Here is an 18893-nt window from a genome sequence, read left to right on the forward strand (position 1 = left end):
CATTTATTTGAGGACTGTTGTCAAAATGTTGAGTTCAGTAATAGGAATACATTCAGCGTTGTGCAGCCATTGGCGCTCTCTGCTTCCAGAACTTGTCATCCTCCTATGTAGACTTTGTGCCCATCATGAATTTCCTGTCCTTCCCCCAGTCCTTCCCCCAGTCCTCATCAGTAGTTACCCATGTCCTGTCTGCACTTTCCTGTCTGGGCATCTGATCTAGGTGGCTTATCCAGTACCTATCTGTCCTTCTCCATTTGGCTTCTTTTTGTTAGCTTGACCTTGCCAAGGGGTATACATGTCACAGAATATGTTCAAATAGCACTTCTCATTAGGGAAGACTACATTCTAGTCTATGGCATGGCACCTATGTTTTATGTATCCACTTATCTATCTATGAATTCTTGCCTTCATTCTGCTTTTTGGCTGTTGCATGGCAGGCTGTTATTTGAATCTCTTTGTACAGTCCCATCTCCCTGAGTGCTACGTGTATTTGGGAGTAGAATTGCTGTTCTATGCTAATCATGTTCAACCTTTGAAGCCACCACACTCTGTACAGCAGCAGAGCAGCAGCAGCACTGTGTTCCCAGTGCACTACATAAGCATTCCAAGTCCCCTCCAGCCTTACATCCTCGCCAGCTTGCTATCTGCTTTTGTCATTGTCCCTGCTCTTCTTGCTCTTAGTTATACCTGAGAAGTCAGTGTGTATTACATAGGAGGTTTTAGTTGACAAATAAGAAAGGGTGGTGGTGTTTTTTCCCATAATGTTACTTACTGTTGTACATTGATACATTACCATCTACATTGGTACAAGCATTTTTTACAAGATCAGATACTAACACTTTAGGTGCTCGGGAGATGTCTTTGAGTAAAGTCTTGCTGTGCACATATGGGGGATGGAGGTCTGAGTTCAGATTGGCAGCATTCACATAGAAGCCAGGCACACAGCACACCTTTAATCCCCACACTCTTCCAGGGGAAGGCAAGTGGAGACAGAAGAATCCCCGCAAGTTTGAGAGCCAGCCAGTCTTCCAAACCAAGTAGCAAACAGCCTAAGAGCTCTGCCTCAAACAGCACTTATTCCTGTAAGGCAGAGTCAGTACTTATTCCTGTAAGGCAGGGTCAGTACTTATTCCTGTAACACAGGGTCAGTACTTATTCCTGTAAGGCAGGGTCAGTACTTATTCCTGTAAGGCAGGGTCAGTACTTATTCCTGTAAAGCAAGATCAGCACTTGAGCTGTCCCTGGCATTCACATGCACCACAGCACACCACAGACAAAGTAAAAAGATACTGCTATTTACACATTCTAAAGATGAGTGTGTATGAGTGTGTGCTAACTCATACCTAATGGTGAGGAACTAGGTTTTCTGCAGTTGTGGTTTGCTCAGAACTTTACTTAGTTTTTTTAGTTCATCTTTTTGTTTAAAATAATCTTACAGGTACTGATGAAAATATTTTCAGTTGCCGGAAAAGAATTTTACTTGACTAAGGCTGACTAATAGTGTATTGTAGACCTGTTTCTACAGGGTGTGCTATTGCTACTGTATTGGGAATTGTGTCCTTCCCAAAGTGTTATGGACCCCCTAAGCCTCGTGGCTGTATTTGTGAGCTTTTAGGACGTAATTGGGTCTAAGTGACACAGGGGTATAGGTCCTCCTGGTATGGTGAGTATCCTTATAAGAGGAGGTCCCTTGTTCTTTCTCTGTCCTTGAGCTCAAAGCAAAGGCTGTGCTAGCAAAGAGTTGTCTGCAGCCAGGAAGTGGCCCTTCATTAAACACTGAAGCTACTGCCACCTTGACCCCAGACTCCCTCCCTGACGCAGGACTGTGAGCAGAGCTCTGTTGCTTGCATCACTCCATCAGTGTTGCTTACTAGATCATCCTAAGCCACCTGAAGAAGTTGGTACCTAGAATGGGTGCCGCTGTAGCACTTTAGAGATACACAGTCTGTTCTTTAGCAGGAGAGATTTTTATGCAAGAGATTGTCTGGTTTCTCCTGATTACTACTAATAATATATAAAAAGAAAGATTAAAGGGGGAACTGTTACTTTAAAAAGAACTTAAGATTTAAGAGACTTTTCACTTTCTACACATTGCAAATAATAACGTGTATTTGGAGAGACACTTTGAGATTTACGTTTGGGAGTGATTAGTGTGGGTGTGGAGTAGGGGCCTGATAAGTTCCCTCTGTCAGGAGCAGTGCATTTGACTTGAGGGCGCACAGGGGGATCAGGGTAAGGGAGACTGTTAGACTTTTATAAGACAGGACATTTTAAGCTGGCTGTAAACTCAGAAGAGCTGTCCCTGAGGGTGATTGTTTCATCAGGGGCTGAGCCGTGCATGGGCTGATGATGCTTAGAGCACACCACTACAGGACACACTGCAGTTCAGTGTGGACTAAGACTCTGGGGACTTGGGAGATGGGATTTACGTGAGACAGAGGTGAAATAGTAATGGACCTATTGTTAGTCTCTCTGATTAGGTTGAAACCTAGCCCTTGGTATAATGCTACTTAGAGATAAGGCCATTTAAGAGGCTATTAGGCTTAATAAATTCCTGAGATTAGGGTCTTTGAGATACAATTGTCTTTACATGATTAGATACAGAGGCCAGGAAGCTGGCTCTGTGTATAAAAAGAACTTGTTTCCACAAGCCTGACGACCTCATTTCAGATCCCTGGAACCACTATACAAAGAACCGTTGCCTATCTCTGTGTTTGAAGCACTTTTACAGTAAGATGGAAGTGGATGCAGGAGAATTTCCTAAATCTCAAAGGTCAGCTAACCTAGAGTATGTGGCAAAGCAGAAACAAGAGAGACCCTGACTTAAAAGAAAGTAGAAGGCAAGAACCAACTTCTAAAGGTTGTCCTCTGATCTCTACATCTACATGCACACACCTGCACACTTGCATTCACACTTGAGCACACACACACACACACACACACACACACACACACACGGGCACACACGGGCACACACACACGGGCACACGGGCACACACTCATGAACACTCTACTAGACAGCACATTTGCTGATACCTTGATATCAGAGCCTCTAGAGCAAACTGTGAAAAACAATTGTGGTGGTTTTGCTATTGTTGTTTTGTCTTGAATTTAAGCCTCTCAGTCTGTGATATTTTATTATAGCTGTCTAGAGCAGGCCAACGTAAGTTGCCTTGGACTCTAAGCCAGGATGTCAGTAAAATTTAAATGAAGTATCTATTTTCTTTGTCACATAATGGTTAGGACATTAGATGGTTAGGATGAACGGTAAATTTACACAGAAGTTGGTGTTTGGGATAATGAGTTATTAAACCTCTCTTCTGTTTTCAGATGTTCAGCCTGTCGCCTATGAGGAGCCCAAACACTGGTGTTCGATTGTCTACTATGAATTAAACAATCGTGTTGGGGAAGCTTTTCATGCATCTTCTACTAGTGTGTTAGTAGATGGATTTACAGATCCTTCAAATAACAAAAGTAGATTCTGCCTGGGATTGTTGTCAAATGTTAATCGTAATTCAACTATTGAAAACACTAGGCGGCATATTGGAAAAGGTAATCTTGTCGTTTCTTTTCATTCGGTTGAATTAAATCATGTTTTTGTACCGGCTGGATACAATTCATTGAACCATCCAAAAAGTCTTAAGGCATGGCATTTACCTCAAGTTGCAAATATTAAAGAATGTGATTAAATAAAGATACAACTAGTCTTCTCTTTTTTATCCTGCTTAAGTTTTGTTTCTAGTACTAAAGATCTGGAATCCTATTGTTCATTTGTTCTTGAGTATTTACCCTAACAATTAGGACAAATTAAGTTAGGGCCTAATTGGAATATAAGGGATAGAAATTTACCTTGTTCACAGCAGTATCCACAGTAACTAATACATTGCATGCCTCGTTCTCTGTCTGTCTGTCTGTCTGTCTTTCTTTTACTCTCTGAATGTATATATATGTATGTATATATGTGTACATATGTGTGTATATATGTATGTATATGTATATAAAATCTTGGAAAAATATGTGCATGTTAAAGAGGGATTAGAAATGTAAAAAGTATTGCACTTGGAGTGTTTGCTCCTGTAAGATTAGCACAGTATGGAGGCAGTGGAGTTTGGGGTGGAAAATAGAGTATGGATATCCAGAGACCTCATACGTCAGAGTTTCCTTATAAACCAACATGGATCTTGGTTGGTAGCACTCTGCATACTTCATGGGATGCAGTGTCACACCTCAGAGGGTCCGCCTCTGTAGGGTGTGCTGCATGTCCCAGGAGCTGGAGCGGCTTGGCTTGTGTAGCCTGCTGTTCTGTGCTCCTTTGATTTACATCTTAGTGGGAGTTAGCAGCAATGGCAGACAACAATAATTGTGGTAGGTTTTCTTATGGATGAGATTCAGAAAGATAATCTGAAGCCAGGTGCAGTGGCTTACACATGCAATCCCAGCACCAGGGAGGCTAAGGCAAGTAGGTCCCAAGTTCAAGGCCAGCCTGGGCTACATAGCAAGACATTCGTAATTCAAACAAACAAATAAAAACACCCCAAACAAACAACAAAACAATGTGAACAGTTTTTATTGATTTTGTTGTCAACTTGTCCAAACCTTTTTTGTGAACTGTGTCTCCTGTATATGTTTCTCTGTCAATTCCCCTACAGTGAGATCATTTAAGGGACATCTCTTTGGATCAGTTTTCAATTACTTACCAGTGTTCCCACTCCAGAATCCATTTCTGTTTACTCAGAAGCAAGCCACATTTTTTTAATACCATATGCTGACACAATTCTGTGACTTCTGTTTGAACAGAGATTTACATTTATGGAGATCCTGCTAAAGTAGGCATTTTGTGTGAACACAGACAATAATGGAAACATGTCCATTGAGGGCAGTCAGTGTTCTCTCTTATCTAGAATATGGCGGTTGGCAGCATGCTGACTGAGTGAAGCAAGACTGTGTGCTTCTGAGCAATAGACTGTGACACCCGTTTCCTTTATAAAAAAAAAACAAGCAAGCAAACACAAAAACAGCAAATCCTCCTATCCCCAGAAGCACACAAATGTATTCTATAGAAGTGTATGTAGCTGTCTGAGTTACGGTTCTATATCTGTCAACAGACGCCATGACCAAGGCGGCTCTTACAAGGACAGCATTTTATTGGGACTGACTTACAGGTTCAGAGGTTCAGTCCATTATCATCAAAGTGGGAGCATGGTAGAGTCCAAGCAGACATGGGGCTGGAAGAGCTGAGAGTTCTTTATCTCCATCCAGAGGACGCCTGTCCTCAGGCAGTGGGTCTCAAAGCCACTCCCACAATGACACATTTCCTCCAACAAGGCCACATCTAATAGTGCCGCTCCCTGAGCCAAGCATATTCAAACCACCACTGTAACTCAATATGTGCTGCATTTAAAGGATATACACCAAATTTGTAGCACTGTCTACCTGTGGGGAAGAAAATCTTGAGGTACTTCTTAGATATATTGGAAAAGCATTTTCTGAGTCAGCTTCTTAGTAATAAAGCTTAAATTTTACTATCAGAACTGGTTTCTCATAAATATATTTCTAGAAAATTTTAAAAAGTTATATTATTTTGTGTGTATAGGTATTTTGCCTACAGGTATGTCTGAGTGTTGCATGCATACAGTGCCTTTAGAGGCCAGAAGCGGGCCATCTCCTGGGACTGGAGTGAGATGGTTGTGAGCCTCCATGTGAGTGCTGGCAATCCAGTATGGGTCCTCTTCAAGAGCAGCCAGTGCTCTTAACTTTTGAGCCATTGCTCCACTTTCATTTACAAACAAACAAACAAACCCAGAAGTAAAGAGAGAAGGCTTTTAAAAGCAAAGGAAGATGAGCCTGCTATCTTAAAATTTTCTGTAATCTGGCATCACATATGTGTGTCTGGGTTTCTGTGGGTAATGATTAAAATGCTGTGGTCTTCTTTGTTAGCAAACAGGGTGGAAAACATCACTAACATTTATGATGACTTTTTGGAAAGTATTCATAAAAAGAAATGTTAAAGAGCACCTTTTCCTTTCTAGAGAAACAAACGGTGATGAGAAAAGGGAACACAAACTCCGGGGTCAGGCAGTTTACAAACCTGCCAACTCCAGCCCGAGGCTTGGCCTCTTGAGGCTCTCGTAGAGTTGTGGAGATAATTTCTGGCTGCTGAAGGCCATCTAGTGGTGGTTGTAATCTGAGCATTACTGGAGTTTGCTGTGCATCCTGGGTGCTTTGGTGGTGTCTCACAACCATTTGCTAAGCCATCTCTCTTGTTGCCTGTCTCTTTAAGGTGTTCATCTATACTACGTTGGTGGGGAGGTGTACGCTGAGTGTCTTAGTGACAGCAGCATCTTTGTTCAGAGTAGGAACTGCAACTTTCACCATGGCTTCCATCCCACCACCGTCTGTAAGATCCCCAGCAGCTGCAGCCTCAAGATTTTTAACAATCAGGAGTTTGCTCAGCTTCTGGCTCAGTCAGTCAACCATGGATTCGAGGCTGTGTATGAGCTCACCAAGATGTGTACCATTCGAATGAGCTTTGTCAAGGTGAGTAGCTACGGTGTATAATGTGACTTCAGTCATTGTAAGTGTGCATGCATTATAAGGAATTATTAAATGAAGTTAAGCAGTGTTTTTGACTCAATTTCATACATTTGAGTGAACTTTTTGAATTTATCCCTTTAACCATATGATTCATTTTGTAATCTACACATAAGATCCAAGATTAATTTCAATAATGGGTAGAGGTTTGATTTACAAAGTATTTCATCTAATAGACTAAGTTATTAGAAAGTATTTAACATTAACATTGCATTTTGACTGGCTCCAGTCCCACTGCAGTAATAGGGACATTTATAGTGCTTTATCACTTGTGTCTCAGGCCTGTGGCAAAGGACTTATAAGGCCTGTCACTCTCATGGCCTGAGCTCACTGACCATTATAAAGATTGTGTCTCATTAACAAAATGTTGAGAGACTCAGAGTGGTGAGTTTCAGCAGTTGGAAGTGCACCCTCCTGGGTCAGGAAGAGCAGAAGTAGGCTTGTGTTTTGTTTTGTTTTGTTTTGTTTTGTTTTGTTTTGTTTTGTTTTGTTTTGTTTTTTTATTTTGGCATGTAAGCCCAGTCCACACTTTCCTTGCTGTTTATCAGAGGTCTGAATTTACTTTCTCTCCCCCTTTTGAAGTGTGATTTTTTTTTAATTGTCCAGTTCCCCTGCTGCCCCATTTCTCTTTCCTCCATCCCCCTAGTTTCCCTGGAGCAGAGCTACTATAATCAGTGGGACAGAAAACTTGATAAATCAGGAAAATGAAAGTAGAACCAAAACCGCCCCACATTTTTCAGTTTTTATCCGAAGCTTACTTTATCTGGTTAATTTCTCACCTTTAGGGATAAGGGCTTGATGTGATTCTGGCATACAGTGAACTACATGATATGGGTCGGTCAGTGTCCATACTCTCTCATCAGATACAAACACGCAGGGACAGGAGCCCCCCAAGTCTGCCCCATGAGGGCGTGGGCTTTATTTACTCAGTGAGAATATGTATCACAGCACGGCATGATTTAGCTGTGAAGGATCATAGTCTGGAGTTTTTGTAACAGTTAAACATGTTCTTAGTCCTATGGGTCTGTGTCTGAGAAATTCTGTTATTTGTTGAAGAGTTGAATACTGCAGATGTGTCTTTTAATACCATATGTGAGTGCTTACTGGTTTTCTGTAGTTTAAGTAAGTCTTATGTGTTTCTGCAGTTAAGCTTTTTATTGTTAAAGTTAGTGTGGACTGTTGACTGTTCAAGAGCGATTTGCTTTGCTGCCTGTTCATTTCCAGGGCTGGGGAGCAGAGTACCACCGACAGGACGTCACCAGTACTCCCTGCTGGATTGAGATTCACCTCCACGGGCCTCTGCAGTGGCTGGATAAAGTCCTTACTCAGATGGGCTCTCCGCTGAACCCCATTTCTTCTGTTTCATAGTGCAGAAGTATTCTTTCAACTATATTTTTAGTGGACTTGTTTTAATTTTAGAGGAATTTCCAGTACAGATGCTGTGAGCTGACATGGAAAACAGATATTATTTTTTCTACGTAATTGTGACCAACACATTTGTATTTTATGATGATATTACATTTGTTTGTATTCGTGTTCATTGTGATTAACTTTCAAAAGTATTGTAAACGATGTAGAGTATTTTGCCCCTGTTGAAATGTTTAGCATTGATCTTAAACTGGAACGTACTTTTTCTTATTGTCCCAACGTTTTTTAATTTGTTAAATTTTTTTTACAAAGTAGTTCATCACATAATGAAATTTTATCCTATAAGAGAACATATATTGTGGAAAGCAGTAGATGATATTTCTCTGGGAATTTCTTTGCCTTACCACCTTTGAAAAAGCATACATTGTTTGCAAAACCTCAAAGTAGGGCTTGCTTAAAGGAAACTGTTGAATCTTGTTTGAAGGACACTGCAGTCCTAACGTGTTCAGTGAAAGCAAGGTGGTAGATTTCTGGACGTCATACATTTACATTTAATATAGGTAATATTCATCAGTGTAATGTGACTTCATGCCATATATATTTTGTAAAACAATTCCTTTTTAAAAACTTCAAGTATTTCTCATTTACTCAAATTTGTTGTAAGTCCTACTTAACAGTTAGTTACTATGTGCTCTGTGGCCTTGTTCAGCATTGTTTGCTGCTTTGGGCCAACAATTCAAGAACTCTAATTTTCCTGTGCATTAATCTTTTCATTTTGCACTTTTATGGGTGACTGTCTTAGTGTAGCCTCTGGTAAAATACTATTAGGTGGCCTGGTTTTAGAGCTCCTCCTCGCTGCCTTGGCACTCCTTTGTGCAACACGACCACTTAGAGATGACAGCTGTGAGCTGTGCTGCTTTTTCTAGCCTTTAATTTCCAATGTAGTTTATAATGTTGTTCTTCTATAGCTCCAGCTAAGGTGCCTGTTAGTCCCCTACAATGTTATGAGCATTATTGACATTGAAAGGTTATGTATGTATGAATACCTTTGCTCCTTACCAGACTTGTCATACAAGGACTCGTGCAGTGTAGCCAGTAGAGGCTCTTTGGTTGGCCCAAGAATGAGGCTGTTGGTGTAAGTGAATCACAATAGGGATTGGGATAGTTCATGTCATATGTCATATAGCAAGACAATGTAGAGTGTAGGCTTGTCTCTCTGCATCAACGCTCTGCCTCTTTCTTTTTATCCTTTTAGAACCTACATGGACGCTAATCTCCACAACACTGTTGGATGTGAACACTCTTAAGACACTCATCTAGTTCACTGTGCCTTGTCCTTAGGACTCTTAACCACTTTCTAGGGAGCAGTTATGGCCTGAGATGGACAGTCATGGCCTGAGAATGAAGACACTACTTTGATAAAGAAAAAGGCCTCATTTGCCTATCAGAGTGAGAAAGGTTTTTTTCTGGTGCCTTTTGAAAATATACAGAGCCACTTGGTTCTTCTGCTGAAAATGTAATTTTGGTTTGACTTTTTAGAGTGCCCTTCCTGCCTTTATGAGGAAAACAGCTATTTTTTTTTTTGGGGGGGGGGATTCCTTTTGTTTTCTGTGCCATTATTTATTGCCTTTCAGAGTGCAACCATTGGGTGGCTTTGCTCCTTCAGAGAGGGCTCCTTGATAGCCTTCAGTAGCTTGAGCTGTAGACATAAGTATTCCATAGCAAGAGTGTGTCAGCTCCATGAGAGAGATGTCTGCTTTATAGCCGAGGCAGAAACCGTTCATGTTCCTTTACTTGGCAGCCTTCAGGAACAGGTTTGTAAGAACGTGTCTTGAGTTGAGTGAGTGTATGTCTGTGAGCTCTGCTGAAGTCTGGACACAAGGGCCTTGCCTGCTCCTTTTTTCAGCAGTGGGTTACATGTTGTCTCTCCACAGTCTTCATGTCATAGGTCTCGGACTTGCAGAGTCCTATGTGGCCTGCCATCTGTACAGTGGCAGGACTGAAGCTCTGAGCTGTTCTGAGGTTCATGGAGAAATCCCAACCTATTCTGTGGTCAGTAAATGGAGACTGTGTAGTCTACCTGCTCCTGTACTGTCCTTACTGTATGTAAGGATATACAGACGCCTGTGGGTAGGCAGTACTCACAGTGAGATGAAGACAGCAAGTGTGCACTGAACCACAGAGGGCAGGGAGTAGGGCCTCTGAAGAAGCCACCAGACCAGACCAGTGCCGGTACAGTCTTTGTCAGAGATGGCTCTGATGGGGCCCAGACTGACCCTGACCATGCTGAGTTGCTGAGGGTAGCCTTCAGTTCTCTACCCTCTGAAGTGCTAGGATGACAGACATCCGCCATCATACCCAGCTTCCGTGGTGCTAAGGATCAGCCTCAGTCTTCAGGCGTGCTAGGCATGTACTTTGCCAAGTATTTAGTATACAAAATACATTAGTATCTGCCAGGGAAAAAAGATTTGCAAATAATAAAGATTGCCATCAGTTTGATAAATGTTGTAAATGGAAGAATCAAAATCTCAGCGATGGATTACAGCAACAAGATGCTGCCTAGGAAAAGCAGGACCAAGAGGTACATTTGACTAGTATACCTTCAGCGTAGCGTGATGACCTCACTGATGTCACCCAACTGAACTTAAGGGCTGTAAGTAGGCGTGCTGTGGGCCTTCCAGAACTAGAGAAAATTATAGGAGGAAGTCAGTTCTAAAGTATCAAAAGCTGGGTAATGGTGGCACATGCCTTTGATTCTAGCACTCGGGAAGCAGGGGCTAGCCTAGTCTACAGAGCAACTTCTACACAGAGAAACTGTCTTGGAGGAAAATAAAAAAAGAAAAGTCAAAGAGCAAACAAATAGAACAGAGTAGGAATCCGTGTCCCCTTTTTTCTATGTTTCACGGTTGCAGGTGTAAGAAAAGTAGTCATAGATGTGGCTGAGTTTCTAAGATGAAACCAGTAGTAAGATTGCTAAATATAACACTTCAACCAAGTTAAACACCCTTTGGGGGTATGAATGAAAGTAACACTGCAATATGAAATGAACCGTGCAAGTAACACTTGGGGTTACCTCACAGTCTCCCTATGCCTGAGAGGACTGTGGGAAACATTTCCATCCCCTGCCAGTATCGCCATTGGGAGGACAGAGTAGATGAAGAAGTGAAGTCTTACTGGTCCAGGGCACGCCTGTCAGCAATGCCATTTGTGCTTCTGCCACAGAGAGCACCGAGAGGCTTGGCTCAGTATCCTCGAACCTTCTCTGGTCACTTCCCTGGCAGCACTTGGGTCCCTGTCACTCACTGGTCTCTTAAAAGTCCCGTCTCTTTGCTTCCTAAAGATTCTCTAAAAAAATTACTATTTTTTATTTCTTTTTTAAAAGTCTTTGTTATTTTGTTTTGGGATACAGTCTCTTTGTACAGTCCTGGCTGGCCTGGAAATTACTATGTAGGCCAGCCTCAAACTTGAAGTAATTCTCTTGCCTCTGCCTCTGGAGTTCTGGGATTACAGGCATGCACTGCAGAGTACAGTGAGCTCTGATGGCTTTTAAAATTCAGCCCCTTTGAGGGTTTGGTTTTAGATCCATTAGCTTTGTCTGAACCCATCTTTGTCCGGCCGAGTAAATCCTCTGCTATCCGGGGTCTCGGTAGAAATGTGTTCTCAGTATACATACGACTAAACATTGGTTGTTTATAGGTAGCCTCAGATATTTGGTAGAGCATCTTTTTTGAAAGTAATCTCCAGCTAGGTGGGTATTTCCCTCACAGCAGTAGGATTTTCCCTTTAGGAGATACCAGTTCTTCATCTTTCTTGTGAAAATAATGCCTTTATGGGGAGTGAAGATTAAGGAGTTGTTTCTACACTAACAGAATTCTATTTGATGGACAACTTGGACAGTTCTGTGGACTTGGGTGGGTTCTAGTGTGCTAAGAAGGATAACAGTATTTAATAGTGTCTGTCATCAGGCCTTGCTCATCTCCCTGTCTAGGGCTGTAGGTCAGTGCTCGAGCACTTAGCAGGCATCGAGTCTAGTGTTCAGTGCCCAGCATTGCACAGAACTCAGAATATATCTGTACTGAAACTGAAGTGACCACCTACAACCAGGTGGTATGCCAGAACCACAGAAAGGAGATTCACGGTGATGTGTTTAAAGCATTGGGCTGGTGACGGTTGCTGTGTAGTAATGACCTCTTCCTCAGCAAAGAGAGTCCTGGAGCAGGCTGTCCTCAGAAGAGGGAAGGGACTGGTGTGCTCCTTGTGCAGATAACTTAGTGTATAAATCGGCATGAGTAGCTATCCTTTAAGGATTTGTTTGAAGTTACTCTTTGTAAAAAGTTGAGAATTTTGTGTGCAGTTGGGCACATGCTTGCCCTTCCCCCACCCGCCATAGTCCTGCCTCTCTTGCTGTGAACTGGTGTCAGCTACAACACTCCAGCTAGGTCTGAGCTCTTTTGAGAGAAGGTCTCGTAGAGCACCATTCTCAGAGAGAAGCTAAAGCATGGGGAGCCTTAGGACGGTCAGGCAATGCACTCTTTACCACGGCTGGCTAAGGCTGCAGCTTGACCGTCCTTACCTAAATCAGGTAAGAATGTGATTACAGAGCGAGTGCTTGTGTTCCCCGGCCTGCCTTCTCCGAGGAAGATGCTTCATCCGAGGATGATGCAGAGCAGACGATGGCTGCACTGTAGGTCTGCCTCCTTCTGTGTATGGGTTCTGCTGCTGCTTACGGCATAGGAAAGTACACTAGCAGCGTGCTTCAATTCTGCCATCTTTTGATACTTATAAAAATGTATTAGGTTTTACTGTATTGTGCTCTCAAAGCCATAACTCTTAAGAAATTTGGTTTTTTTGCATATTGTTTGCTAATACTTTGTTTTAATAAACCTCAAAATCTGCTTACAGTGTCTTTGTTTATTTTCTTATACTTTGCCTGCCCCCGTGGTTCACATAGTGGTGGTCTGAGGAGGCGAGACTGAGCCAGAGCTGTCAGTGCTATTGGCAGGAGGTGCGTGGACCATGCATGCACGCCTCCCAGTGCATGGAAGCTCTGCTCGGAAAGACCCAGTTCCATTTCTATGGCACTTGCTAACCCTTTTGTGTGTTTTGTGTTGACAAAAGACCGAGGCCCATTCTGGGGAGTTTTAGTTTAATCACTAGCTCTTTTCTGGATCTCACTTGTAAGAGGGGGGCTTGCTTAGCAAGCTGGCTATACCCTGCAGTATAGAGTGTGCCAGACAATACTTGAGTTCTGGGCCTCATGGCTCTGTTCTCTTAGGAGGGGTGCTTAACCACTCTGAGCCTCAGTTTTTGCATTTATAAAATAAAGATCTCCTTCATAGAAAAACAAAATGAAACATTACAAAGAAAGTATCCAGATTATTGTTTGGCACAAAATAACTGGTTAAAATTATCTATTAAATTTTTTAACTTTGATGTAAGGCCATTATTTCTAATACTATCTGACCTTGACTGAGGTTGGCACACTGTTGGTAGATGGTCAACTCTTTTTTTAAGTTCTTTATTTTGTGTATCCGTGTGTATTGGCTGTCATGTCATGTTGTGCCTGTCGAGGTCAGATAAGGCCTAGAGGTTCTTTTTACCATAGGGATCCCAGGGATCCAGCTGAGGTCTCCCTCTGGCCCAGCTAGGCTGTTTTTTCTCCTTTTCTCCACTTTTTTTTTTTTTTTTTTTTTCTGGTAACTGAAGTCAGGCTAGCTTCTGTGATCTCCCTCCAGTGCGCATTTCCCCTGGCTGACATACTCCACACTGAACCGGTGAAGGTCTGTCTTGCTAGGGTGTATAGGCAGGCACTGTGGCCAGAAGGAGAAAATTTCAGAGTAAATTCCTTATCCCAGGAGAAGGAAGTTTTAAAAAAAAACAGTATTCTTTAGAGGAATTTCTGCAAACAAGACCTTAGTGTTTTGGAAAGCATTTGGTGAGGTGTTCTGTGGCAGTCTCTCTGGTTAATTTAGTGCAGCGTACGATGTGATGTCAGCTTCTATGAGCCTAACAGTTGGGATGATGCAGCGGCAGGGCCCAGTGGCTGCAGCCGGCCAGTCTGTGAGACGGGAGTTTTCGTGATGTTTGTTTCATAAGCATGTCTGAAGAGGCCATTGGCAAGCTGGCTGCCCTCTTAAAGCTTTATTTAAAACTGCATGAGTATATGGAAAGAGGATTTTTTAAAGCATCTCTCCCCCCATTTAAACTATGATTATTTGTTGAGTCCGTAATTCTACTTTTTTTTCTCTTATCCTAAGTGTTTCCTCTAACATTTTGCTGCCTTAAATGTGTTGGGGGTGGGGGGAGGAGAAGGGGAAGGGAAACCTTACAAGATGAGCTGTTGGCATCTGAAACTCTCTCAAACTTTATTTAGATGGGAAAGGATCAGAGGATTTGGGCTAATGTTTAAGACTCTTTATTGTACATGTTGTATTGAGAAGTAAATTCCTGTTATTCCTGGTAAGAGGCATGTCCTGGGGCAGTTCATTCATATTTGAAGATGGATTTTGTTTGTTTGCTTATTTGAGCCAGAGTCTCATGCAGTCATATAGCCAAGAGTGACCCTGAGTTCTGCACCTCCTGCCCCTGGCTTCTTAGTGCTGGGATCTCAGGAATGGCTACCAGGCTGCGCCCGCCCACCCATCAAAGCCAGGCCTTGTGCATGTTCGACAGGCGCTGCCCCCAGAGGAGCAGTCTTAATCTCTACCCCTTCTTCATTCAAGAAACTTTACACATCTCTTTTTAAGGATTGATTTGCAAGAGGTAAATTCCGAGAACTAACAGCACAGAAAAGCGTACGCTAAAGCTCCCAGTAGCTGAGCACATCTAGCCGTGTGCTCTTCTGATCTGCTCAGGTGCTCACTCACTGCTGATCCTCTGCTTTCTCTGACAAGTTTGTAGCTAAGGGAGGGGTGGCACTGTGTGTGTGACAGCGTATGTTCATGTATGTGCAGATGTGCACTCACCCTCACAGGCTGCAGGTTGGTCTTGGCTGTCATCCTCTGTCACTTTTGACCTTTTTGAGACATAATCAACTCCTGAACCTGGAGCTCACCAGTTGGCTAGACTGGCTGGACTGCAAACCATGGGATCCATCTGTCTCTGCCCACCAGCCCTGGGTATCACACACACACACACACATACACACACACACCATGGGATCCATCTGTCTCTGTCCACCAGCCCTGGGTATCTCACACACACACACACACCATGGGATCCATCTGTCTCTGCCCACCAGCCCTGGGTGTCACACACACACACACACACACACACACACACCATGGGATCCATCTGTCTCTGCCCACCAGCCCTGGGTATCACACACACACACACACACATATACACACACACACCATGGGATCCATCTGTCTCTGCCCACCAGCCCTGGGTATCACTCACACACACACACACACACACACACACACACACACACACACACACCATGGGATCCATCTGTCTCTGCCCACCAGCCCTGGGTATCACTCACACACACACACACACACACACACACACCCACACACACACACACACACCATGGGATCCATCTGTCTCTGCCCACCAGCCCTGGGTGTCACACACACACACACACACACACACACACACACACACACCATGGGATCCATCTGTCTCTGCCCACCAGCCCTGGGTATCACTCACACACACACACACACACACACACACACACACACACCATGGGATCCATCTGTCTCTGCCCACCAGCCCTGGGTGTCACACACACACACACACACACACACACACCATGGGATCCATCTGTCTCTGCCCACCAGCCCTGGGTATCTCACACACACACACACACACACACACACACACACACACACACCATGGGATCCATCTGTCTCTGCCCACCAGCCCTGGGTATCACTCACACACACACACACACACACACACACACACACACCATGGGATCCATCTGTCTCTGCCCACCAGCCCTGGGTGTCACACACACACACACACACACACACACACACACACACACACACACACACATGGGATCCATCTGTCTCTGCCCACCAGCCCTGGGTGTCACACACACACACACACACACACACACACACCATGGGATCCATCTGTCTCTGCCCACCAGCCCTGGGTGTCACACACACACACACACACACACACACACACACACACACACACACACCATGGGATCCATCTGTCTCTGCCCACCAGCCCTGGGTATCTCTTACACACACACACACACACACACGGCTTTGTGTGGGTTCTAAAGATCTGACCTTATCCCTCATATTTGCCTAGTACTTCCCTTACTGTGCCATCATCTTCCAGCCCCAGATTATGAGTGGTGCTCTCTACCTGCTTCTCCCTACTTCCCTTCCTTCCCTCCAAGTCCTCCGACACCACTCTGCTCTCCTTCCAAGCATGGCCTCAGTAATTGTTCCTATATGCTCATATGTATATGCACATACATGTATACTCCCAAACAACCTGCTCACTCAGCCTGTACAATGCCACCTACATGCCTGCCTTCAGGGCTGGCAACCTGGCCCTAGATGACCCATCTGTGCTCCTCTCCAGTAAGACCCTCTTGTGCCTTCAGTATTGCCCGGTTTCCTGTAGTTCCGTGTGTGGGGCTAGGGCCTCTGGGTCTTTCACCTGTCCTCTTTGACATGTCCTTGTCATTTTTCAGCTCCTGTTTAGGTACTCATTCTGGTGAGAGTTTTATGAGTGTAGCAGTTGGTGCAATAACTAAGGAAATGAGTGAGGAGAATTCTCACACCAAAAATCTACCATATGACCCAGCTAGACCACTCCTCCAGGTGTGCCCCAAAGACTCAGCAGATACATGCTCAGCACGTTCATTGGTACTCTCTTTGCAATAGCTAGGAAATAGAAATGACCTAAATGACCTTCAGCTGATGACTGGATGAAGAAAATGTGGTACATAGACACTATGGAAGGCATTCCACTCTGAAGGAAACCAGGAGCTTTCCAAGGAGATGGGTGGAACTAGAAACAGTCATACTGAATAGATAAATCTAGACCCAGAAGTAGAAATGTCACATTTCACTCTTATTTGAGGCTCCTGGTTCCAGATCTTCAGCTAGAGCATATACTGGAGTAACTGTAGAAACCAGGAAAGTAAAGGGGGGGGCATTGACATTGTTGGGGGAGCAATAGGGAGAGAAACAGGTGCAAGTGATCTGATTGTGAAGGCGGTGCTCTGAGAGGGGAGGAAAAAGGGAGATTAAATACAGAAGGAGAGAGGAGACTAAAATAATAGTAAAGACCATACTATTATCTACCTTAGAAACGTATGGCATGTAAACCTGGGTATAACTACATAGTTTAAATAAAATTCTCTCATCTGGGATGCTAGTGCTCTTTCCAAGAGCAAAAGGCCATCTGAGAGCAGCACAATGCAGGAGAGCTGTTCAGGGTTGTCCACGAGACTTCTAGAACATTCCAGGCTATTGCTGTGTCAGCACTTGGGATTTCTGTGATGACAGACCTGCATCCCTGCTGGAGCAGTTCCCAAAAACGATGAAGTCTGCAGTCTGACATGTTGACAGAACACTGAAGTCTGGTCTGATTATAATACTAGGGTTCACCTTCTAAGTTATGTAATGGGGACAATTTTTAGTTAAATTGATTCGAGTTCAACATCATCAGATCTCATCACCCAAATTTCCCAAAGGAAATTCAGTTAAGAAATTAGAGCGGGTAGATCTCTTCTTTCTCATGGAACCCTTGGGCCATGGTATGACAGGTACCTGCAGCTGCTGCCTCGGCAGACCCGACTGTTGCTCGGCTGACCTATAAAGTCAACAGTGCAGCTGGTGTTTCTGCCTGTTGACAGTTGGTGCTCTCTCAGAAAGGGGTGCAGTTTCCTTGATGTGTTTGAAGACAGAAAATCAGAAGAGACATGAACTATTTTAGAGCCCAGGGTTGAATGTGCTCCAATCTGTGTAATCTGCTTTACACCATGAGGGTCCTTCCCCAACTGTTGCGTGTGGGGAAGGCCTTTCATGGCTGGCGCTCATGTGGGCTGCCCCAGAGGACACCTCTAGAACCTAGAAAGTTAAAGTGAAGCTTCTGTGGACGATAAAGAGCGAGAGGACCTGGATAGTGTTTGTGCAGCTCACAGTTGTGTCAACATTAGTTCAGAAGGGTAATTAACAGCAAACATCCCACACTTAATCTCCTCACACGTCTGTGAAGTTTTTCATTAACTTAGAACTGGTTAGGCCACCTGAGTGTTGCCAACAAAGGTGGAGAGAAATGCAAACACAGACGAAATGAACTGGATGCCAGAGAGAATGCTTTGGTGAAATTACCCTGCATCGTCTGCTTAGGGACAGGCAGGACCTTACCTCTGCCCAGTGCTGCACAACTTGGTTCCTTTCCCCAGCCTGTCTCTTCTGACCTTGAGCAACGTAATCCAGCCAATATTTGAGAACGGTTACGTGTCATGCTGTGGATATACAGATAAAATAAATTCTTTTCCTGTTCATTTTCATTCTCAATGGAGGCGGCAGACAAGGGAAATAAAATGTCCGTTCACTGGTAAGTTCTGAGGAGGAAATGGGAAGTGAGTGGGGGCGGGGGGAGTCACAACCGTAGATGTCACAGCCAGGGAAGATCTCAGTGGAAAGCTAAGTTTGGGTTCAAGTCCAGGAAGAGGTGAGGAAGTTGGTTGAACGTTCCCATGCCAGGCCATTGAGAAGGCATGGGAGCGACAGTTCCAAGATCCCTTCTTTCCTGCAGGAAGTAGAGTGTTGGAAGCAAAATTAGGACCATGTACTAATATAAAACTGTGCTCCGTCTCCAAGGGAGAAAATAATAATAATAACTCAAGTGTTACATCCACAGAGACGAGAAAAGCTAGTTGTTAACACTGGATTACCACCTTTGGGGAACAGGCTGCTTGGAGACCCAGTCTATAAGGAAGA

The 18893-nt window shown here is 43.8% G+C and overlaps 1 protein-coding gene across 7 annotated transcripts in view; it reads left to right on the forward strand.

Moving 5' to 3' along the window:
- Window positions 1–12859, forward strand: part of Smad5 (SMAD family member 5) — a 39369-nt gene extending 26510 nt beyond the window's left edge. For 3 of the 7 annotated variants that reach the window (NM_008541.3, NM_001164041.1, NM_001164042.1), the window contains exons 5-7: window positions 3331–3552; window positions 6281–6537; window positions 7816–12859. In NM_008541.3, coding sequence (NP_032567.1) covers window positions 3331–3552; window positions 6281–6537; window positions 7816–7959 — 623 coding nt within the window. In that variant the 3' untranslated portion in view covers window positions 7960–12859. The remainder of the gene's footprint in view (window positions 1–3330; window positions 3553–6280; window positions 6538–7815) is intronic. The other 4 variants (XM_006517118.4, XM_030247171.1, XM_006517117.2 and 1 more) reach the window with 2 other exon arrangements.
- The last annotated feature ends 6034 nt before the right edge of the window (window positions 12860–18893 follow it).

The sequence above is a fragment of the Mus musculus genome, chromosome 13, assembly GCF_000001635.26.
Source record: "Mus musculus strain C57BL/6J chromosome 13, GRCm38.p6 C57BL/6J".
In the NCBI taxonomy this organism is placed as follows: domain Eukaryota; kingdom Metazoa; phylum Chordata; class Mammalia; order Rodentia; family Muridae; genus Mus; species Mus musculus.